The 21,092-nt window shown below is 43.4% G+C and overlaps 1 protein-coding gene across 1 annotated transcript in view; it reads right to left on the minus strand.

Moving 5' to 3' along the window:
- LOC113612622 (sperm flagellar protein 2-like) overlaps positions 1–21,092 on the minus strand; it is a 71,895-nt gene that overhangs the window by 3,176 nt on the left and 47,627 nt on the right. The window contains exons 12-14 of the mRNA XM_027092622.1: positions 8,948–9,127; positions 2,436–2,675; positions 2,119–2,241 (exon numbers count right to left, since the gene is read on the minus strand). Coding sequence (XP_026948423.1) covers positions 2,119–2,241; positions 2,436–2,675; positions 8,948–9,127 — 543 coding nt within the window. The remainder of the gene's footprint in view (positions 1–2,118; positions 2,242–2,435; positions 2,676–8,947; positions 9,128–21,092) is intronic.

The following is a 21,092-nucleotide window of genomic DNA, read 5'->3' on the forward strand; positions in this document are numbered from 1 at the left end:
ATTGCCAACCACATTTCCAAATATTTTGGGCCTGTTTAAATAAAGAGACATAAATAATTTAAAAAAGAGGTCTGTTAAATGTAGAGACATAATGATATGATATGCTTAAGAGGCAAAGAAACACTTAGGGATGAAGAAATTCACATCACAGCATGCCCCTGCTCAGAAGCCCTGCCATTCTCCATCGCTTTTCAGATTGAAACTATATTTCCCCACGTGATGCCTGGGTTCTTTGCAATCTGGCCTGATCTTACTAATTCAACGGGATCACTCCAAGCCCTTCACAGCCTGCTGTCTGCTCTTCAACCAGTGGGGTTCCACTCCTCCACGCTGCCCGGCTTCCACGCCTTCCCCCGGGCCTCTCTTTCCACCCAGGATGTGGTCTCCTCTCCACCCCTACAGCAAAATCCACATAGACCTTCTCTCCCCACCCTCTCAATTTTCTTAAACTCCAGCCATCTTTGAAGACTCAGTTTCTAGCACAAAAAGTCCTATGTTTTGAATTCCTGTAATTTTGCACTTGGGTGTGGTTTACCTTCTATCATTCTGTTATTGATTTAATTCCTGTGAGTAAACATTCTGTTGCAGACAGAAGTGGAATTTGCCTGGGAACAGCAACTGAGTTTGGTACTTATGTTGCTGTCTCCCATGGAAACTTATTTTACTAGCTTCAGTGGTAAGTGCTCAGTATTGAATAGATATCCTAACAGCCATCGTTTCTGTAGTACTTGCCATGTACTACAGATACTGTGCCCCGTGCTTTAGAGGCACCATCTCCTTTAATCCTTTCCACAACCCTTTGAATTAGGAATGGGTGTTATCCCCTTTTAACAGGTGAGAAAGCCCGGGTCAAGAGAAAGTTAAGGTTAGGTATCTAGTGAGTGGTGGATCCGAGATTCAGTCCCATGACTTTATGATTCCAGAAACTATGTTCTTAAATGCTGTCATCATACTTCACTACTGAAAGTGCTTAGTGTCTGCCAGCTGGTTAGAAATCAATTTCAATTATTGCCAACAGAAGTAATAAAATGTAAAAAGGATCATCAATTGAGAACAAATAAATGGAGGTACAAAGATATTTAAGTCTGGATAGACTGATTTCCGGGCATAGCAGGTTATCACTGAGGGGTCAGGAGAAACGCCTCTTAGATCACTTGCCTCTTATCAAAGTGAAAGCGTTTTTATCTTAAACTCAGCAAACTCTTCGTAGTCCAATAAACAACTAACAGGAGGCAAATAGGAAGACTTCACGCTGTTAAGTGTGTGAGGCTTGTGAGAGGGTTGTAGCAACCTGCCACACTCTGAAAGGGGGTCACCCCCTGCTTTCTGTAGCCCTTACTGTTGGGGACCCGGGACCTGCCCGGTGGGTGCACATTCAGCACGTGTGTTTGAGATGTGCGTGGTTAAGGTAGCTCTGAGACACAGCTCTTCCTCTCTTCCTTCCTTTGTTCTGCTGACTTGGTCCGGTCTCTTTAGGTTTTGTCCTCAGTTTTCCCATCTTGAACAGTTTCTCTGAGGGAACCCTCACACATTCCTTCATAAGCACTGTCACTGCATGAGCTACAGAGACAATGTGTACCAGGATTAGAGTACGGTGAACAAATCAGCACTTGGTTGGGGATCATGGTCCCCTTAGTTCTCTTCGGCAGGGGGACTCTATTTTCCATACTCTTCAATCATAAGCCAGGGCCATTCGATGGCTGGAATAATGCAGAACATGAATACGGCCACCCACCCAACTTTAACAGCCACCTACCTCCAGCCTTCTGTGGTAGACCCAAGTCCTTAGAGTCCCAATGGGGCAGCTCCATGGTACTATCCCTAGTACTGGTGGTCCTATCTGTAGTACTAATAGTATTATCCATACACTGATAGTCCTATCACGGTACCGGTGTACTGATAGTCACCTCTACTCTGTCTGAACTTGCTGCCATTTGGGTATTGAGGGCTGGCCTTTCTGGCCTGACACCATTACCAGTTTAGCTTCCTCAGACCCTGTTCCAGCCTAGTTCAGCTTCTTCCTTCCTTCTGCTCCTCCACATTTGTGATATCCCACCAAGCCCTGAACCTGAACTCAACCAAATTAAGACTGTATTAGGACCTTGGGGTAATACTCACAGGGATTTTATAGTCTGGATAACTTGAAATCAGATCTTGAATAAAAGGATGCTTCAGAAGAAGAGCAACTTCAATTGGCTCCAGATTCTTGGAACCTAGGTCCTGAAATACTTTTATGAAGTTCTTAAAAGGAAAAAATAAAGGAAGTTGATTAACTTTACAATCCTGATGATGTTAAAAGTTTTGTTTTTGAAAGGAATCATCATAATTTCTATATGATGATACATTTGGGGAGAAATTCTACGAACATAGGCTCAAAATTGAGGGAAACTTTTCTTGGGTACAGGTTGCCCCTTTTATGAAATAATCTAACCAACCTCTGAATACATGTTCTCTGTCTCTTGGTGGCTGGCAAATCTGTTAGCGTCCTGAGCTTCGTTTGCTCCTCGGAACACTCTGAGTAGTGTTTCCATGGAAATCATTTCCGTGTTCGCATTTTCAGAGATTTCTTCTGCCTTTTCCTCCCCTTCCTCTTGTAATTCCCTTTCTTCACTTATAAAATTGTCCTCAAGTTCAGGATATTCCTCAATGGGTCTCATATCAGTAAAGGAGGAGGTCTGTGCAATTCAATGAAGAGAACATGAAGTCTTTCCAGGAACAGAGATCTTTAGAAAACACCAGTTTGGTCCCGCACTTTTTATGCCCTGGGATGATGGTGCCTACTGCAAACTAGCTAAACAAATCTAGAGATGGAATATGCTGGCTGCACTGGAAATCATGTTGAAATCCCAGACCAGTTCTGCTGGTAGTTGACAAAGGCCTCAGTGTAGGGGCGTTTTACTCACCTCCATACAGGCTTCTGCTCACTACCCTGCCAGATACACCGCATTCCTCAGTGAAAGGACAGTGGAATGAATTTGTGTAACCACTGTTTTACACATGAAGCTAGATTTCTGAACAGGATTTGCTTTGGAAATTGCCTGCAGTCGAGAGGTTGTGGGCAAGTTAATTTCTCAAGCTTGACAGATTCTAAGAAGCTTTGGGAATGTTTGTTTGGACACTGGAGGTTAAACCCGACTAAACATCCAGAAGGGAAAATAGAAAACAAATTGAATACGGACAGATTGGGATTCTTATTGCTGTTCATTGACACTTGGCCAAGAGCCATGAACTCAGACACCGGCATTCTGAGCATGGGAAAGTAAATTGTTCCTGATGTAATTTCTTACGTATCAAAAGCCTGAAAAATATGCCTACACTTTGATGCCATAATTATTGATCTAGGAATTGATTCTAAAGAACTATTCATGTACACAAAGACTTTTGTATAGGGATGTTCATTCCATGTTACTTACAGCACAAATAGAAAACCTATGGCTCCAAAAATGGGGAATGGTGACATCAGTGATAGAGTCAGTCTGTGGCAGAATACTATGCTGCTGTGAACATTTTGGTTTAGAAGGATACTGAGTGACATGAGAAAACGCTCATGGGATGAGTGCAGAAAGGAAACAGAACACAAATAATAAATATACCAGGATCCTCATTTTCTTATATAGCTATACTTAGAAATGAAAAAAAGAGAAACAGATACATTAAAGAATTGAAAGTAGTTACCTCTGATTGGTCAAACAGCTGATTTCTTTTTCACTTTGTTTTGTATTTTTCAAATTCTTTACAGTAGATTTGTACTTACTGTATTTACTGTTATAAATGTATGTGTGTGTTTCTGATGATGAGGTAATAGATATTCAACAATTTGCCATAGGAAAATGGGCATTTTCAGAATGTTGACTGGTCCAGTGTCAGAGAACACCTGAGGGCTGATTCTCCTTTCTTCCGATGAAGGAAAAATGCTAATTTAGGCTTAAAATCAGAGCAGGGTGCCAATACCTGTAAACGCTCAATTCAGTAGAAGCATTAAGTGCATAGATCGCGCAAGTTCTTTCCAAAGAGCCACGTAAGTCCCATGTGTAAAAGGATTATAACACAGCACAGAATTAAGCCTCTGGTTGTCATAAGCCCCTCTGAGGGATTTGCAGGGGCTGAGGATAGTGCAGTAGAGACAGGTTGTATTTGCTCTAGCTCTGTGTGGTCACCTTGCTTTAGTTGGGTTTCCATATCCTTTGGTAAATTGGGAATTTAATCTAATCTTGGAGGGTGGGGGGAGAATGCTCTAGCAGGTGAAGTTTTTGGAATTAAGTACAAATATCTATCATCTGCCTATCTATCATCTATCTATCTATGTATCTATTTATCATCTACCTATTATCTATCTATCTATCTATTTGTTCATCCAGCCTCTTATCCATTTTAAACAGTTGAAATACTACTCGGCAGAAATGTGAAACTAGCTTTTTTTGTCTCCATCTAAGAAGCCTGGGAATCATCACACTGGCTACCTGTCAATAATCCCCCCGGGGCGATAGAATATTTGGTGTACTGAAATGAACATAGTCGAGATGTAGAACATCTTGCTGAATGACTGAAGGATGAATGAATTTCTATTCAGAGGGCAGCACAGGTGCTACGTGGAGAAGACAGAGACAGAACCTGTGGGTGAGCACATGACTAGCTGGGCTGGATAAGCAGGCAATACCAAAATTGAACAGAGAAGGAACCTGCTCTCTCTGCACTAGTTCCATAACTACAGAGGGTCCAACTTCTCAAAGACTTGCTATAATCATCATGGGATAAATAGATTTTTTATTTTAGTCAAAAGATAACAGTTTAAACATTTGAGTGAAGAATCCTTAACTTGTTGTATCTGAGGATGCTTTATCAATGTTTGCTATTTTTGCTCTCTCGGGGGCTGGAACAGAATAGACTTAGTAGTTCAGTGGGAGGGGAGGGAGAAGAGGGAGGCCAAGATCAGGACCAAAGGAGCCAGTTCAGCATCCTGGCTGGACTGCAGTGTGTGCGCGAGAGGGGGCTCCCAACAGACGCTCTGAAAGACCACGACTGTGAATGTGGGTGGATGAACAAAACCAGGGATGCTGGTTTGGAGAAAAGCCAGGGCTTCTGAATGAGCAATAATTAGTGGCATCAAAACTCTGTGTGAGTCACATTATCTTCCAAGCAGCAGGGCAGATTGTGGCACTAGGAAGCACTATGTCACACTCTCAGAGACGGCCCTCGAGGACTCCCAGCAAACGTGCCCCTGGAGTGGTGCCTGACCGTGCATTTCTGCCATTCAGTCTGTTTAGTCCCACATCTCAGAAGGTAGAACAGAAGATCAGTCCTTAGGACTAATGTGAGCAAAGCATCAATGAGCAGAATGGGATGCACATTTAAGTTTTTTGAAACCCAAGGCCTCAAACCATCTCTGTCAAGATGCTTTAACAAGACTCTCAAAATGTGGGAGGTTCAAGCTCATAATTTATTAACGTCCAATATCACAACCCCAACCTCCACAGGTCAGGGTGAACCATTTTCTCAAATATCAACTTATCTGAAGCTTCACGATGACTAGTGCCTGCTCCCGAGTGCTTTGCTCTTGAGCTTCTTTTAAATTACCCAGAAAGCCGTGGGTTTTAACAGGAGGTCTGTGCCACGGTGAATAAAACAGTGTGAGTAGCAGATATAGACTCAGAAAGAATGAAGTATCAGGGAGATTTCCAGTTGTTTTTTGGAAGGTAAAAGCCGAGATCCCACTAAATGTCTTGGGAGTGAACATAGATCTATTGGAGGTGTTATTTCTGAGCAGGCTCATTTTGCCTTCCTGGGATAAAGTTGCCCAGGGAACTAGAATACAGTTGGAAAGGGCACAGAAAGGGGGCGGCATAATTGGAGGCAGGATGGCGAGGGCTATAGGAGTAGGCAAGAATGAGGAAGGTGGGTGGATCCTGTATTTCAAAAGCTCCTATGGTTCACTCCCAGCCAGGAGTAGTCCTGTGTGTGTGGTGTGTGACAGACCTGTGCCCCATCCCTGCCCAATCATGGTTTCATCTCTGTTGTGCAGTGGTCATGGGGCAGTTCCTGCGCAGTGTCCTTGGGCTTTAAAAGAGCTCTTGAGAGAAGTACTCCAGGGGAGTTGCTTCCTGGATGGGCACGAGCTCCCGGTGAATGACCCACCGGGTCAGGGACAGAAGGGATGCAGTGCCTTCCTGTGCTAGCTGGCTTGGCGGCTACCCACCCAGAGAGCTGTCTGTTGCTATGGCAACCATTGTAGCACATACTTCCTTTTCCTGGTCTTTCTGGCTAGGTGCGGCCTCCTGACCCTGCTGTTGCCTCTGCCTCTGGAATGTCTGCTCTCCTCCTCTCTACCTGGGAGACGGGAGTCCCTCCCTTCCTTCTCTCTTCGTCTCTTTCTCCCCTTCTTTCCCTGCCACGTTCACAAACACTAATCGAGTATTTGCTGTGTGCATTACTGAGCACTTGCTACTTTGGAGGACATAAAGATGGGTAACAAGTCATCCCCAACGCAAGGTAGGAAGAACAGCAGTAGGATTCAATAGATAAACCACCCCCTGCCTGAATGACTAGTTCTCCTTACTTCCCTCCTTTGCCTCCTACAGTCTGTCCTGTATGGGGGTACATTTTAAATCAAACGACCCTGCTCCGGTGACTTCTCATCTCATCTCTTGACACAGTCAAAGCCAGCGCCCCTCCAGGGCCCCTCGGAGCCCTCTCCCCCTCACTAGCCTTGCCTGCTACTCTCCTCCAGCTCAATCCTCCCCAACTACGCTGGCTGACTTGCGGTTCCTTAGGGTCCACCGGGCATGACCCCACTTGAGAGATTTTGCACTTACTGCTGTCTTCACTTAAAATGCGCTTCCGCCAGGGGTCTATCTGCAAGGCCCTCTCCCTCACCAGTCTGGGCCTCTGCTTCCATGTCTTTTCACAGAGAGACCTTCTGTGACCATTCTATTTAACACGGCAACTCCCACCCAGACTCCTGTATTTTTCCCTCTATTCTTTATTCCCCATGGTGTCGATCACCATTTGCCGTCGTCTTTATTTTACTTGCTTTATCCCCAGAGGTGCTGGATGAATGTTTGCTGAGTAAATGCACAGGTGCATGTGATGGTGCTCAGCCTTGCCGGAGAGGATCTGGATGTAAATGGGGCCCAGTTGCGGGAATGCCCCGTGGGTCGGGGGAAGCTTCATGAATGATCTGGCCTTGGGTACTGGGGAGCCCTTGAACCTTTCCAGATGAGCTGACGCGTACTCCAGGTGGAGGGGATAGCAAGAGCAAAGGTACGGAGGTGGCAAAGAAGAAGGTTTAGACCCCTCTTTCGATCTGTAAAGCCCCATGTTAATCTGTCCTTTATTCTGTGTTCCCTCCATGTGTGGGCCATCATTCTCCCATTCTTTCCTGTATGGATAAGGGCAATTAGATGGAATCCCTTTAGTGGAGCAAATTTGGCTTCTTCTATATCCTTTGCAGATCACAGAGCTACACAGAGGGTAGGATTTACAAAGCTAATTAATGAAGTGATTGATTGCTCCACTAAGTGAAAGGTTTACTGAGCTCTGTAGCAGTAAGTGAGATTCAGGAAGGCAGGTTAGGGGATGCAGAGCAAGACAGATGGCCCTGCCCACAGGGTGCCCAGAGTCCAGAAAGGAAGCTGACCCTGTAGACGTAGTTATCTATGAGGATTATGGTGAAGGGGGGCGCACAGCATGCTATGGGAACACAGGGCAGGGTTGCCTGCCACCATTCCAGGTCAGGGAAGGTCTCCCTGAGGACAGGTTGAGACCTCCAGGCAGGTTATGATCCATGCCAGTGTTGGGTGAAGGAGACCCAATCTGTAGAGAGATGTAGGCAGACCACATCTAACTCGTCATTTATTTGGGAAAATGTAAATGGTCTTCCTATGTTCTAAGAAGACAGCATTCTTGAGTGGAAATAACAATAACTCCTTCCTGAACTTTCTGTCACTGTGTCAGTGTTAACGCTGAGTCTAAAGTACATCGAGGTGAAGAGCCTTGAGTTGTCAGCTTCCTAGGCAGCACTCTGGCCTCGCCCTGCCCCTGATGGAAGGGGTAGGACATCCTCCGGGTCATCTGCTCAGGGCTGAAATACAGGGCTGCCTGTAAAAGAGTCTATGTCTTCTGGGGTGTGAAAGCTGTCATAGGAACTTCCCATTGTTTTCTCAGACAACCCATTATACTCTGTTTTGACAAACATGTGTGAAAGGAAAAGAACTGCAGCTAGGACATCGAGGAGTCTGAACTGTGCAGCATCCCTCTCCCCTCTGGGTCCACAAAGAAGAGCAGAAAAAATCATTCCATCATGAGGGCCACTGCTCTGTCCCAAAAGGTCAGGTGAGTAAAAAGTCATGCCAATGGACACCTAATAAGTGTATTAGTCATTTCCCTGTTCTGAGGCTTTTCTACCTCCCCCAAAACAGGGAATGTCAACCCTTTAGAAATCGACAGGGGGATGTGAGGTTTTATTGGACATTAAGCTTTTCTGTCACTGGATGCAGGTGACACAAAGTGCCTGTGGAATTCAGGTGGCCAGGTTTGGGCCTGAAATACTATCAAGTGTCATATGCATGTGGGATGTGTCTGAGGCCTGAACTTGTTTTACATAGAATTTCCACAGAGTGTGACAAATAGTCTGGGTTGATACCCAGTTCTTTCATTTCTCAGGATCAGCACTTCATGCAAAGTAAAGGCTGCCCTTTACAGAGCAAACTTCGGTTTCACCAAAGAAACTTTGAGCAAATTTGGATTTAACTACCAAAACATTTTTTAGATAGTGGGTCCCTGGTTCTTAATCCAATTGAGTAAGGCGTTATCGAAGACCTAGTAAAGCATCGTGTGAGGAACCTGGGAAAATACAGAGATTGATAAAAGCCAGTCTTTGTTCTTAGAAGTTTAGGATCTTTTGGAATCCCCTCCAGACCCCAACGCTAGTCCATTTCTGGACCACAATTACCTTTTCTGCACCAAGACGAGGCATTTCAATTGGCTGGATGACGTGAGTCCCAGTGACCACACTGAGGGCCCTGTAGACCCCTTCCACACTGTCTGGATGGCAAGCAAAATAAAGCAGCATCTGTGTGTAGTCAAGCTGAGGTGGATCCTTCTCACAGTCAGCAAATAATCTAAAGAAAAACTGTCACAAAAGAATTTCAGCCACAGGTCAAATGCATACACTTTGGTAGACAGTAGATGGACGGGCAATGAAGAATCCCTCCCAAAGTTTTGGAATACGGTCACTTTCTGAGGACTGAATTACTATAATTAACATGTAATGAATGGTATGAACTGAAGAGTATGCTAAGTAAAAAAACATAAAAAGTAGGGCTAGAAACATTCTGATGTTAAAGAAAATTGTATGCTAATCAATGGTACCGACATACTTAGGAATGAATGTGCTAATTAAGGTGGCAGGGATGACATGTTAAGTAGGAAAAGGGAGCAAGGACCCCTCTGTCCATCCTCAGCTCCATCCTGACAAACTGGGCCCTGACTCCCAACCATGAAGCTTCTGGTACATCTCACTCCCTGGGGAGTAGGGAGAAGGCAGGGAACAATGCCCAAAGCCACTGGGACTTGAGCCATTAGACTCTTTAAACTGGCCCACGTTGCACTGAACTCCCCAGACTATTGACTGTAATGTGACTTCTTCCAGTGTAGACTCCCATGCGGAAAGACTGTGCTTATCACTGAATATCAGCTTGTTTGGCAAGTCTCTCCCGTATCCTGAATGACTGAGCTGACGCTCAGATCTAGATGCAGTGTCTCATGCATTTGACAGCGTGAGGAGTTAGTGCTCCGGGACCTAATATCCTCTGGGGCCCCGCAAATCCTAGGCCAAGCTCTGGGACACAGAGGTCACACTTAAGCAACTAAGCGGCCCTGTTTGGGGAGGTGACTGGCTCTTCTCAAACACCTGCATACAGTGACCTGGAGAATCTTTTTTTTTTTTTTTTTTAATAAATATGTCTGTTTATAAAGTCATGGAACTGATTTTTTTAACATCTTAATTGTAGTATAATTGCTTTATATTGCTTAGTTTCTGCTGTATAACAAAGTAAATCAGCTATACGTATACATATATTCCCATATCTCCTCCCTCTTGTGTCTCCCTCCCACCCTCCCTATCTCACCCCTCTAGGTGGTCACAAAGCACCGAGCTCATCTCCCTGTGCTATGCAGCTGCTTCCCACTAGCCATTCATCTTACATTTGGTAGTGTATATATGTCCATGCTACTCTTGCACTTCTTTCCAGCTTACACTTCCCCCTCTCCATGTCCTCAAGTCCATTCTCTATGTCTGCGTATTTATTCCTGTCTTGCCCCTAGGTTCATCAGAAGCATTTTCTTTTTTTTAAATTCCATACATATGTGTTAGCATACGGTATTTGTTCTTCTCTCAATTTAGTTTCTTTTTATGGCTGAGTAATATTCCATTGTATATATATGCTATGTCTTCTTTATCCACTCATTTGTCGATGGACACTTAGGTTGCATCCATGTCCTGGTTATTGTAAATAGAGGTGAAATGAACATTGTGGTACATGTCTCTTTATTATTATTATTATTATTTATTTATTTATTTTTTTGCAGTACGCGGGCCTCTCACCATTGTGGCCTCTCCCGTTGCGGAGCACAGGCTCCGGACGCGCAGGCTCAGTGGCCATGGCTCACGGGCCCAGCCGCTCCGAGGCATGTGGGATCTTCCAGGACCAGGGCAGAAACCCGCGTTCCCCTGCATCAGCAGGCAGACTCTCAACAACTGCGCCACCAGGGAAGCCCCCGTGTCTCTTTTTAAATTATGGTTCTCAAGGTATATGCCTAGTAGTTCTATTTTTAGTTTCTTAAGGAACATTCATACTGTTCTCCATAGTGGCTGTATCAATTTACAGTCCCACCAAGAGTGCAAGTGGGTTCCCTTTTCTCCACACCCTCTCCAGCATTTATTGTTTATAGATTTTTTGATGATGGCCATTCTGACCAGTGTGAGGTGATACCTCATTGTAGTTTTGATTTGCATTCCTCTAATGATTAGTGATGTTGAGCATCCTTTCATGTGTTTGTTGGCAATCTGTATATCTTTTTTGGAGAAATGTTTATTTAGGTCTTCTGCTCATTTTTGGATTGAGTGCTCTGTGTTTTGATATTGAGCTGCTTGTATATTATGGAGATTAATCCTTTGTCAGTTGCTTCATTTGCAAATATTTTCTCCCATTCTGAAGGTTGTCTTTTTCTCTTGTTTATGTTTTCCTTTGCTGTGCAAAAGATTTTAAGTTTCATTAGGTCCCATTTGTTTATTTTTGTTTTTATTTCCATTACTCTAGGAGGTGGGTCAAAAAAGATCTTACTGTGATTTATGTCAAAGAGTGTTCTTCCTATGTTTCCCTCTATGAGTTTTATAGTGTCCAGTCTTACATTTAGGTCTTTAATCCATTTTGAGTTTATTTTTGTGTATGGTGTTAGGGAGTGTTCTAATTTCATTCTTTTACATGTAGCTGTCCAGTTTTCCCAGCACCACTTATTGAAGAGGCTGTTTTTTCTCCATTGTATATTCTTGCCTCCTTTATCAAAGATAAGGTGACCAGGCTTCCCTGGTGGTGCAGTGGTTGAGAGTCCGCCTGCTGATGCAGGGGACACAGGTTCATGCCCTGGTCCAGGAGGAGCCCACATGCTGCAAAGCAGCTAGGCCTGTGAGCCATGGCTGCTGAGCCTGTGCATCTGGAGCCTGTGCTCCACAACAGGAGAGGCCACAACAGTGAGAGGCCATGTACTGCAAAAAAAAAAAAAAAAAAAAAGATAAGGTGACCATATGTGTGTGGGTTTATCTCTAGGCTTTCTATCCTGTTCCATTGATCTATATTTCTGTTTTTGTTCCAGTACCATACTGTCTTGATTACTGTAGCTTTGTATTATAGTCTGAAGTCAGGGAACCTGATTCCTCCAGCTCCATTTTTCTTTCTCAAGATTGCTTTCACTATTTGGGGTCTTTTTTGTTTCCATACATATTGTGAAATTTTTTGTTCTAGTTCTGTGAAAAGTGACGTTGGTAGTTTGATAGGGATTGCATTGAATCTGTAGATTGCTTTAGTCATTTTCACAGTGTTGATTCTTCCAATCCAAGAACATGGTATATCTCTCCATCTGTATCATCTTGAATTGCTTTCATCAGTATCTTATAGTTTTCTGCATACAGGTTTCTTGTCTCCTTAGGTAGGTTTATCCCTAGGTATTTTATTCTTTTTGTTGCAGTGGTAAATGGGAGTGTTTCCTTAATTTCTCTTTCAGATTTTTCATCATTAGTGTATAGGAATGCAAGAGATTTCTGTGTATTAATTTTGTGTCCTGCTACTTTACCAAATGCATTGATTAGCTCTAGTAGTTTTCTGGTAGCATCTTTAGGATTCTCTATGTATAGTATTATGTCATCTGCAAACAGTGACAGCTTTACTTCTTCTTTTCTGATTTGGATTCCTTTTATTTCCTTTTCTTCTCTGATTGCTGTGGCTAAAACTTCCAAAACTATGTTGAATAATAGTGGTGAGAGTGGGCAATCTTGTCTTTTCCTGATCTAAGTGGAATGGCTTCAGTTTTTCACCATTGAGAATGATGCTGGCTGTGGGTTTGTCATATATGGTCTTTATTATATTGAGGTAAGTTCCCTCTATGCCTACTTTCTGGAGGGTTTTTATCATATATGGGTGTTGAATTTTGTCAAAAGCTTTATCTGCATCTATTGAGATGATCATATGGTATTTCTCCTTCACTTTGTTAATATGGTTTATCCCATTGATTGGTTTGTTTATATTGAAGAATCCTTGCATTCCTGAGATAAACCCCAGTTGATCATCATGTATGATCCTTTTAATGTGCTGTTGGATTCTGTTTGCTAGTATTTTTTTGAGGATTTTTGCATCTCTGTTCATCAGTGATATTGACCTATAGTTTTCTTTTTTTGTGACATCTTTTGTCTGGTTTTGGTATCAGGGTGATGGTGGCCTTGTAGAATGAGTTTGGGAGTGTTCCTCCCTGTGCTATATTTTGGAAGAGTTAGAGAAGGATAGGTGTTAGCTCTTCTCTAAATGTTTGATAGAATTTGCCTGGCAAGCTGTCTGGTCCTGGGCTTTTGTTTGTTGGAAGATTTTTAATTTCAGTGCCTGTGATTGTTCTGTTTATATTTTCTATTTCTTCCTGATTCAGTATCCAAAGGTTGTGCTTTTCTAAGTATTTTTCCATTTCTTCCAGGTTGTCCATTTTACTGGTATAGAGTTGCTTGTAGTAGTCTCTTAGGATGCTTTGTGTTTCTGCAGTGTCTGTTGTAACTTCTCCTTTTTCATTTCTAATTTTATGATTTGAGTACACTCCCTCTTTTCCTTGATGAGTTTGCTAATGGTTTATCAATTTTGTTTATCTTCTGAAAGAACCAGCTTTTAGTTTTATTGATCTTTGCTATTGTTTCCTTCATTTTTTTCCCATTTATTTCTGATCTGATCTTTATGATTTCTTTCCTTTTTCTAACTTTGTGGTTCTTTTGTTCTTCTTTCTCTAATTGCTTTAGGTGTAAGGTTAGGTTATTTATTTGAGATTTTTCTTGTTTCTTGAGGTAGGATTGTATTGCTATAAACTTCCCTCTTAGAACTGCTTTTGCTGCATCACATAGGTTTTGGGTCGTCATGTTTTCATTGTCATTTGTTTCTAGGTATTTTTTTTATTTCCTCTTTGATTTCTTCAGTGATCTCTTGGTTATTTAGTAGTGTATTGTTTAGCCTCCATGTGTTTGTATTTTTTACAGTTTTTTTCCTGTAATTGATATGTAGTCTCATAGCGTTGTGGTTGGAAAAGATACTTGATACAATTTCAATTTTCTTAAATTTACCAAGGCTTGATTTGTGACCCAGGATATGATCTATCCTGGAGAATGTTCCATGAGCACTTGAGAAGAAAGTGTATTCTGTTGTTTTTGGATGGAATGTCCTATAAATATCATTTAAGTCCATCTTGTTTAATGTGTCATTTAAAGCTTGTGTTTCCTTATTTATTTTCATTTTGGATGATCTGTCTATTGGTGAAAGTGGGGTGTTAAAGTCTCCTACTATGATTGTGTTACTGTCGATTTCCCCTTTTATGGCTGTTAGCATTTGCCTTATGTATTGCGGTGCTCCTATGTTGGGTGCATCAATATTTACAACTGTTATATCTTCTTTGATTGATCCTTTGATCATTATGTAGTGTCCTTCTTTGTCTCTTGTAATAGTCTTTATTTTAAAGTTTATTTTGTCTGATATGAGAATTGCTACTCCAGCTTTCTTTTGATTTCCATTTGCATGCTATATCTTTTTCCCTCCCCTTTAAGTCTGTATGTGTCCCTAGGTCTGAAGTGGGTCTCTTGTAGACTGCATATATACAGGTCTTGTTTTTGTATCCATTCAGCCAGTCTATGTTTTTTGGTGGCAGCATTTAATCCATTTACATTTAAGGTAATTATTGATATGTACATTGCTATTACCATTTTCTTAATTGTTTTGGGTTTGTTATTGTAGGTCTTTTCCTTCTCTTGTGTCTCCTGCCTAGAGAAGTTCCTTTAGCATTTCTTGTAAAGCTGGTTTGGTGGTGCTGAATTCTCTTAGCTTTTGCTTGTCTGTAAAGGTTTTAATTTCTCTGTCAAATCTGAATGAGATCCTTGCTGGGTAGAGTAATATTGGTTGTAGGTTTTTCCCTTTCATCACTTTAAATATGTCCTGCCACTCCCTTCTGTCTTGCAGAGTTTCTTCTGAAAGATCAGCTGTTAACCTTATGGGGATTCCCCTGTACGTTATTTGTTGCTTTTCCCTTGCTGCTTTTAATATTTTTTCTTTGTATTGAATTTTTGATAGTTTGATTAATATGTATCTTGGTGTGTTTCTCCTTGGATTTATCCTATATGGCACTCTCTGTGCTTCCTGGAGTTGATTGACTATTTCCTTTCCCATATTAGGGAAGTTTTTAACTATAATCTCTTCAAATATTTTGTTAGTCCTTTTTTTTATTCTCTTCTTCTTCTGGGACCCCTATAATTCTAATGTTGGTGCATTTAATGTTGTCCCAGAAGTCTCTAAGACTGTTCTCAATTCTTTTCATGCTTTCTTCTTTATTCTGCTCTGCAGTAGTTATTTCCACTATTTTATCATCCAGGTCACTTGTCCGTTCTTCTGCCTCAGTTATTCTGCTATTGATTCCTTCTAGAGTATTTTTAATTTCGTTTATTGTGTTGTTCCTGTTTGTTTGCTTGTTAGTTCTTCTAGGTCCTTGTTAAATGTTTCTTGTATTTTCTCCTTTCTATTTACAAGATTTTGCATCATCTTTACTACCATTACTGTGAATTCTTTTTCAAGTAGACTCCCTCTTTCCTCTTCATTTGTTTGGTCTGGTGGGTTTTTACTTTGCTCCTTCATCTGCTGCATATTTCTCTGTTTTCTCATTTTCCTTAACTTACTGTGTTTTGAGTCTCCTTTTTGCAGGCTGCAGGTTCGTAGTTCCTGTTGTTTTTGGTTTCTGCTCCCAGTGGATGAGGTTGGTCCAGTGGGTTGTGTAGGCTTCCTGGTGGAGGGCACTGGTGCCTGTGTTCTGGTAGATGAGGCTGGATCTTGTCTTTCTGCTGGGCAGGGTTGCATCCAGTGGTAGGTTTTGGGGTGTCTGTGAACTTACTATGATTTTAGGCAGCCTCTCTGCTAATGGGTGGGGTTGTGTTTGTCTTGCTGGCTGTTTGGCATAGGGTGTCCAGCAGTGGAGATTGCTGGTCATGGAGTAGAGCTGGGTCTTTGCATTGAGATGGAGATCTCTAGGAGAGCTGTCGCCGATTGATATTACATGGGGCCAGGAGGTCTCTGGTGGTCCAGTGTCCTGAACTCAGCTCTCCCACCTCAGAGGCTAAGGCCTGACAGCTCGCCAGAGCACCAAGACCCTGTCAGTCACACAGCTCAGAAGAAAAGGGAGGGAAAAACATTACATAAAATAAAATAAAGTTATTAAAATAAAAAGTTTTAAAAAATTATTTTAAAAAGAGTAATTAAAAAGAAAAATAGAACAGCCAAACCAATAAACAAATCCACTAATGATAACAAGTGCTAAAAACTATACTAAGATACACATAAAAATCAGAAACTAGTCAATCATATACAGCAAACCCCAAGTCTACAGTTGCTCTCAAAGTCCACCACCTCAATTTTGGGATGATTCATTGTCTGTTCAGGTATTCCACAGATGCAGGGTACATCAAGTTGATTGTGGAGATTTAATCTGCTGCTCCTGAGGCTGCTGGGAGAGATTTCCCTTTCTCTTCTTTGTTTGCACAGCTCCTGGGGCTCAGCTTTGGATTTGGCCCCGCCTCTGTGTGTAGGTCACCTTCTGGCACCTGTTCTTTGCCCACACCAGAGGGTGTTAAAGGAACGGCTGCTTAGGGGGCTCTGGCTCTCTGAGGCCAGGAGGGAGGGGCACGGAATGTGGGACAAGCCTGTGAGGGCAGAGGCCAGTGTGACGTTGCACCAGCCTGAGCCATACTGTGTGTTCTTCCAGCGAAGTTGTCTGTGGATCACGGGTCCCTGGCAGTTGTGGGCTGCACAGGTTCCTGGGAGGAGAGGTGTGGACAGTGACCTGTGCTTGCACACAGGCTTTCCGGTGGCTGCAGTAACAGCCTTAGCATCTCATGCCCGTCTCTGGGGTCCATGCTGATAGCCGCAGCTCGCTCATGTCTCTGGAGCTCCTTTAGGTGGTGCTCTGAATCCCCCCTCCTCGCGCATCCCAAAACAATGGTCTGTTGCCTCTTAGGCAGGTCCAGACTTTTCCCCGGACTCCCTCCCAGCTAGCTGTGGCGCACTAACCCCCTGCAGGCTGTGTTCACGCCGCCAACCCCAGTCCTCTCCCTGCGCTCCGACCGAAGCCCGAGCCTCAGCTCCCAGCCCCCGCCCGCCCCGGCGGGTGAGCAGACAAGCCCCTCGGGCTGGCAAGTGCCGGTCGGCACCGATCCTTTGTGCGGGAATCTCTCCACTTTGTCCTCTGCACCCCTGTTGCTGTGCCCTCCTCCACCGCCCCGAAGCTTCCCCCTTCCGCCACCCACAGTCTCCGCCCACGAAGGGGCTTCCTAGTGTGTGGAAACCTTTCCTCCTTCACAGCTCCCTCCCACTGGTGCAGGTCCAGTCCCTATTCTTTTGTCTCTGTTTTTTTGTTTGTTTTGTTTTCTTTGGCCCTACCCAGGTACGTGGGGAGTATTTTGCCTTTTGGGAAGTCTGAGGTCTTCTGCCAGCGTTCAGTAGGAGTTGTTCCACATGTAGATGTATTTTTGATGTATTTGTGGAAAGGAAGGTGATCTCTACATCTTACTCCTCTGCCATCTTGAAGGTCCTCTGGAGAATCTTTTAAAAATGTATGTATATGTATAGCTGATTCACTTTGTTATAAAGCAGAAACGAACACACCATTGTAAAGCAATTATACTCCAATAAAGACGTTAAAAAATATAAAAATAAAATGTAGATTCTTATTAAGTAAACGGCTCTGGAGCAGTCTCAGATTCTGCATGTTTAGCAAGCTCCTATACAATTCCCAAGACGCTGGCCCTGGCCTACACTTAAAGAAGCAAGTGCCTAGGTCTAGAGACACCATGTTATTCTTTATTACTGACAGTCCTTACAACTATGAGCAAGTCCAATTATACATCCATGAGATAACAATTGGAAAAATTATTTTCTATTTGACAAATCCAATAAAATTTAAATAAGAATAACTTTGATAGGAAAATACATGAAGTCTGTTATGCCATGAATCTGAAAAGAATCTTAGAGGTCAATGGGCTCTGCAAGCTCGTTCATTCAGTCACCCCTTTTTATCAAACATTTACTGAGGGTCTGCTGTGGCACCAAGCTAGGCTCAGATGCTTTGAAACACTCTCTGATGGTAAGGCAGCCTTAGGCATTTGAAGAGTCATTATCCAGCTTTTGGGTTCCTTTAGGACCTTATATTTTCTTCATCTTCCCACTTGCCTTTGGAAGTCCTCAGGAATTCCCAGCAGGACTAGGGGTAGAAGGGAGCTGACACCAACAGATAACCATGGCATTGTCCTTTCATGTTTATCTTCCATTTCTTTCATATGAATCCTTGAACTTTAATACTACTTTCATTGAAATGCTCTTAAAAAGGCTGTGTAGGTGCAACACATTATTTCCATTAACAGAGAAGTTCAATGTGATATATTGAAGGAAGATGGGCAAAAATAAAATAAGTTGACATGTGAACTCTTCCTGTAATTACACAGGCTTGATTTTAAACCAATGGATGAGACATTCAAAAAAGGTGAGGCCTGCTATGTTCTTAAGATCATTTAAAATGTTGTTATAGGAAGGCTCCTAAGGAGGCTTCAGAGTTTCCCTGGAAAACCCCCTCAAATACATATCTTGTATAATCCCTTGCCCTTGAGTATGGGTGGGATTTGTAAATATGATGGAAAGCCAATTTTCAGGAGTAAAGGTAAAGAGATTTTGCACACACAAGGCCCTTAATCAGTTGATTTTGTGTTAATCAAATGAGAGCTCAACCTTGGGCTCTGATCGAATCATGTGAGCCATTTTAAAAAGGACCCAGGACTTCAGGGAGAGATTTGAAGTCAGCAAGATGCTTTCCTGCTGGCCATGAAGAGGCAAACTCTGAAACTGTGAGAGGGCGTGTGGCAGGGAACAACAGGCAGCCTCTCGGAGCTGAAGTTCTCAGTCCTACAACTGCACGGATCTGAATTCTGCCAGCAGCGCACCTTGGAAGCCAGTCCTGGAACCAATATAGGAATTGGCCTCAGCTAAGATTGCAACCCTAGCTGACAGCTTGATTTTAGCCTTCTGAGACCCTGAGCAGAGGACCCAGCTAAGCCATGACTGGACTTCTGACTTACAGAAACTCTGAGGTAATAATTGGGCCTTGGTTTAAGCCACTAAATTTGTGGAAATTTCTTACATAGACTCAAAACCCAACACAAATACTATGGTTTCATTCATTCAACAAGTACTTATTGACTATGCAGAACCTTAGACGGCTCCAGAAAAGTACTTAGGACTGTTCTAGACTGTTCTAGGTGCTTGAAATGCACTTACTAGGAAAGCAATAAAGATGCGTGCTTTTAAGGAGCTTAATTTCTAGAAGAGGAAGACAGACAGAATAAATAAAGTAAATTAGATAGTCATTATGGAAACACAGGAAAAAATGTAGGTCAAGGAAAGGGGAATTGGAGTGAAGGGTGGGGAAGAGGGGCGTTGCAGAATTGAGAAGATGAAAATTGGACAAAGGTTGGAGGTGGGCAGGGAGTAAGCAGGTAGGACACGCAGGGGAAGGGCCACACAGGCAGAGGAGAGTGCTGAGGCCAGTGTCCTCAGGTAGGAGCATGCCTGCACATTTGATCAACAGGGAGGAGGCCAGAGTGGCTGAGGCAGGGGACAGAAGAGGCAAGGCCGGTTGGTTTCTTGAAGACTTTGGGGTTTCCTCTGACTAAAACGCAGTGCTGTGGGATAGCTGGAGTAGAGGCTGCTGTGATCTGCCTGTGACCTGAGCCAAGACAAGGGAGACATGGAGGACCTGTGATGAGGCCGCTGCTGTCACGCAGGTGAAGTTGGCTGGTTTGTTCCAGTGACAGCAATGGGACTTGGAACAGGTGGTCTGATCCTGGACGTATTTTGAGGGTAGAACTACGGGCATTTCCTGAAGGACTGGATGTGGAGTTTTGAAAAGGAAGAGAACTGGGGATGACTCCTAGGGTTTTGGCCTGAGCAAGAGGAAGGACAGAGTTGCCACTGACCAACATGGAGAGGGCTCTAGGTGAAGGTGGGGCAGTGGGGTGGTGGGGATGGGAGGTCAGGGACCCAGTCTTGGACATGATGAGTTTGAAATGTCTACTAGAACATTCAAGTGGAGATGTCCAATAGACAGTTGTGTCTAGGAGTCTAGCGTTTGGAAGAGAGGTTAGGGGTGGTGGAAATAGACACTTGGGATTTGTTAGCCAAAAGCTAGTATTTCAAACCACGAGCCCGGCTTCAACAAATATTAACAGCCCAAAGAAATAGAAGGATTTCATGTGGACGGAAGCTGTGGAGAAGAGATTAAGAGAAAACCGTAAATTTGCATACGGTGAGATTAAATTGCCTTTTCTCAAGAAATCCCTATGAATTTTTAAAACACTGGAATAGTTGCCCTTGATGTTGTGTGGAAAGCTGGGCAGCCAGGCCATGGCTGAACCTTGTCAGTTATAAGGAAGTGAGTGGTCACTGTCAGGGGACAACGATGTGATTGCAACACGGACGTGTCTCAGGGTTCCTTTTACGGATGCAACTGGACCTCTTACCCAGTGCCTAGGACTCTGAGGTCATCTGAGCCCACAGACAGCAGGAATTACAGTCTGTCCCTGGGACCCCTGGCAGCCCTGGATTGTAGAGAACACAGATGACAAAGCAGGGGAGCTGGGTGTGGCCAGCTAGACCGTAGGCCAAGCCCTCTTTTTAAGAGCTAAGCAGAGGCCCCGGCAGGTGAAGGGATCTATTCAAGGTCCTACAGTGGGTCATGTCAGAACTGGGAGCAGAGGCCAGGGATCCTGACGCTCAGAATTCCTCTTCATGGGGTGTTTTCTCCCCTGATTTGGTCTTTACTTACTCTAATTATGGCCAAAAAAGTAAACGTATTATATTGTTTTATGTTTTCCCTTTGCACCCCTTTCTTTAGCTTCTTAACCATTAACTGGTGTTTTACCATGTAGAGTTAGTGTGGTTAGCTTCTGTTTAGCTGACACTGACATCGGGCTAACTGTGTGCCAATCACTGTTCTAAAAGTACCACACGTATGAACTCACGCTGCACAGCACTCCCAGCAGAGAGGGATGAAAATAAAACAACAGCACAGAGAGGGTAAGTAACTCCATCGAGACCTCGCAGCTTGTCAGCCGTGGCATCTGTGCTTTTAATCCCAGTTGAAGGTTGTTGAGATTTATGAAATGCTGAGCATCCAGTCCATGGGGCAGAGAGGACACCACCCTCTTCTGTCCTCTGGACAACACACACACACACACACACACACACACACACACACACACACACACACAC

Source organism: Aethalodelphis obliquidens, unplaced genomic scaffold (assembly GCF_003676395.1).
Source record: "Aethalodelphis obliquidens isolate GAN/ISIS:26980383/991018 unplaced genomic scaffold, ASM367639v1 scaffold80, whole genome shotgun sequence".
Classification (NCBI taxonomy): domain Eukaryota; kingdom Metazoa; phylum Chordata; class Mammalia; order Artiodactyla; family Delphinidae; genus Aethalodelphis; species Aethalodelphis obliquidens.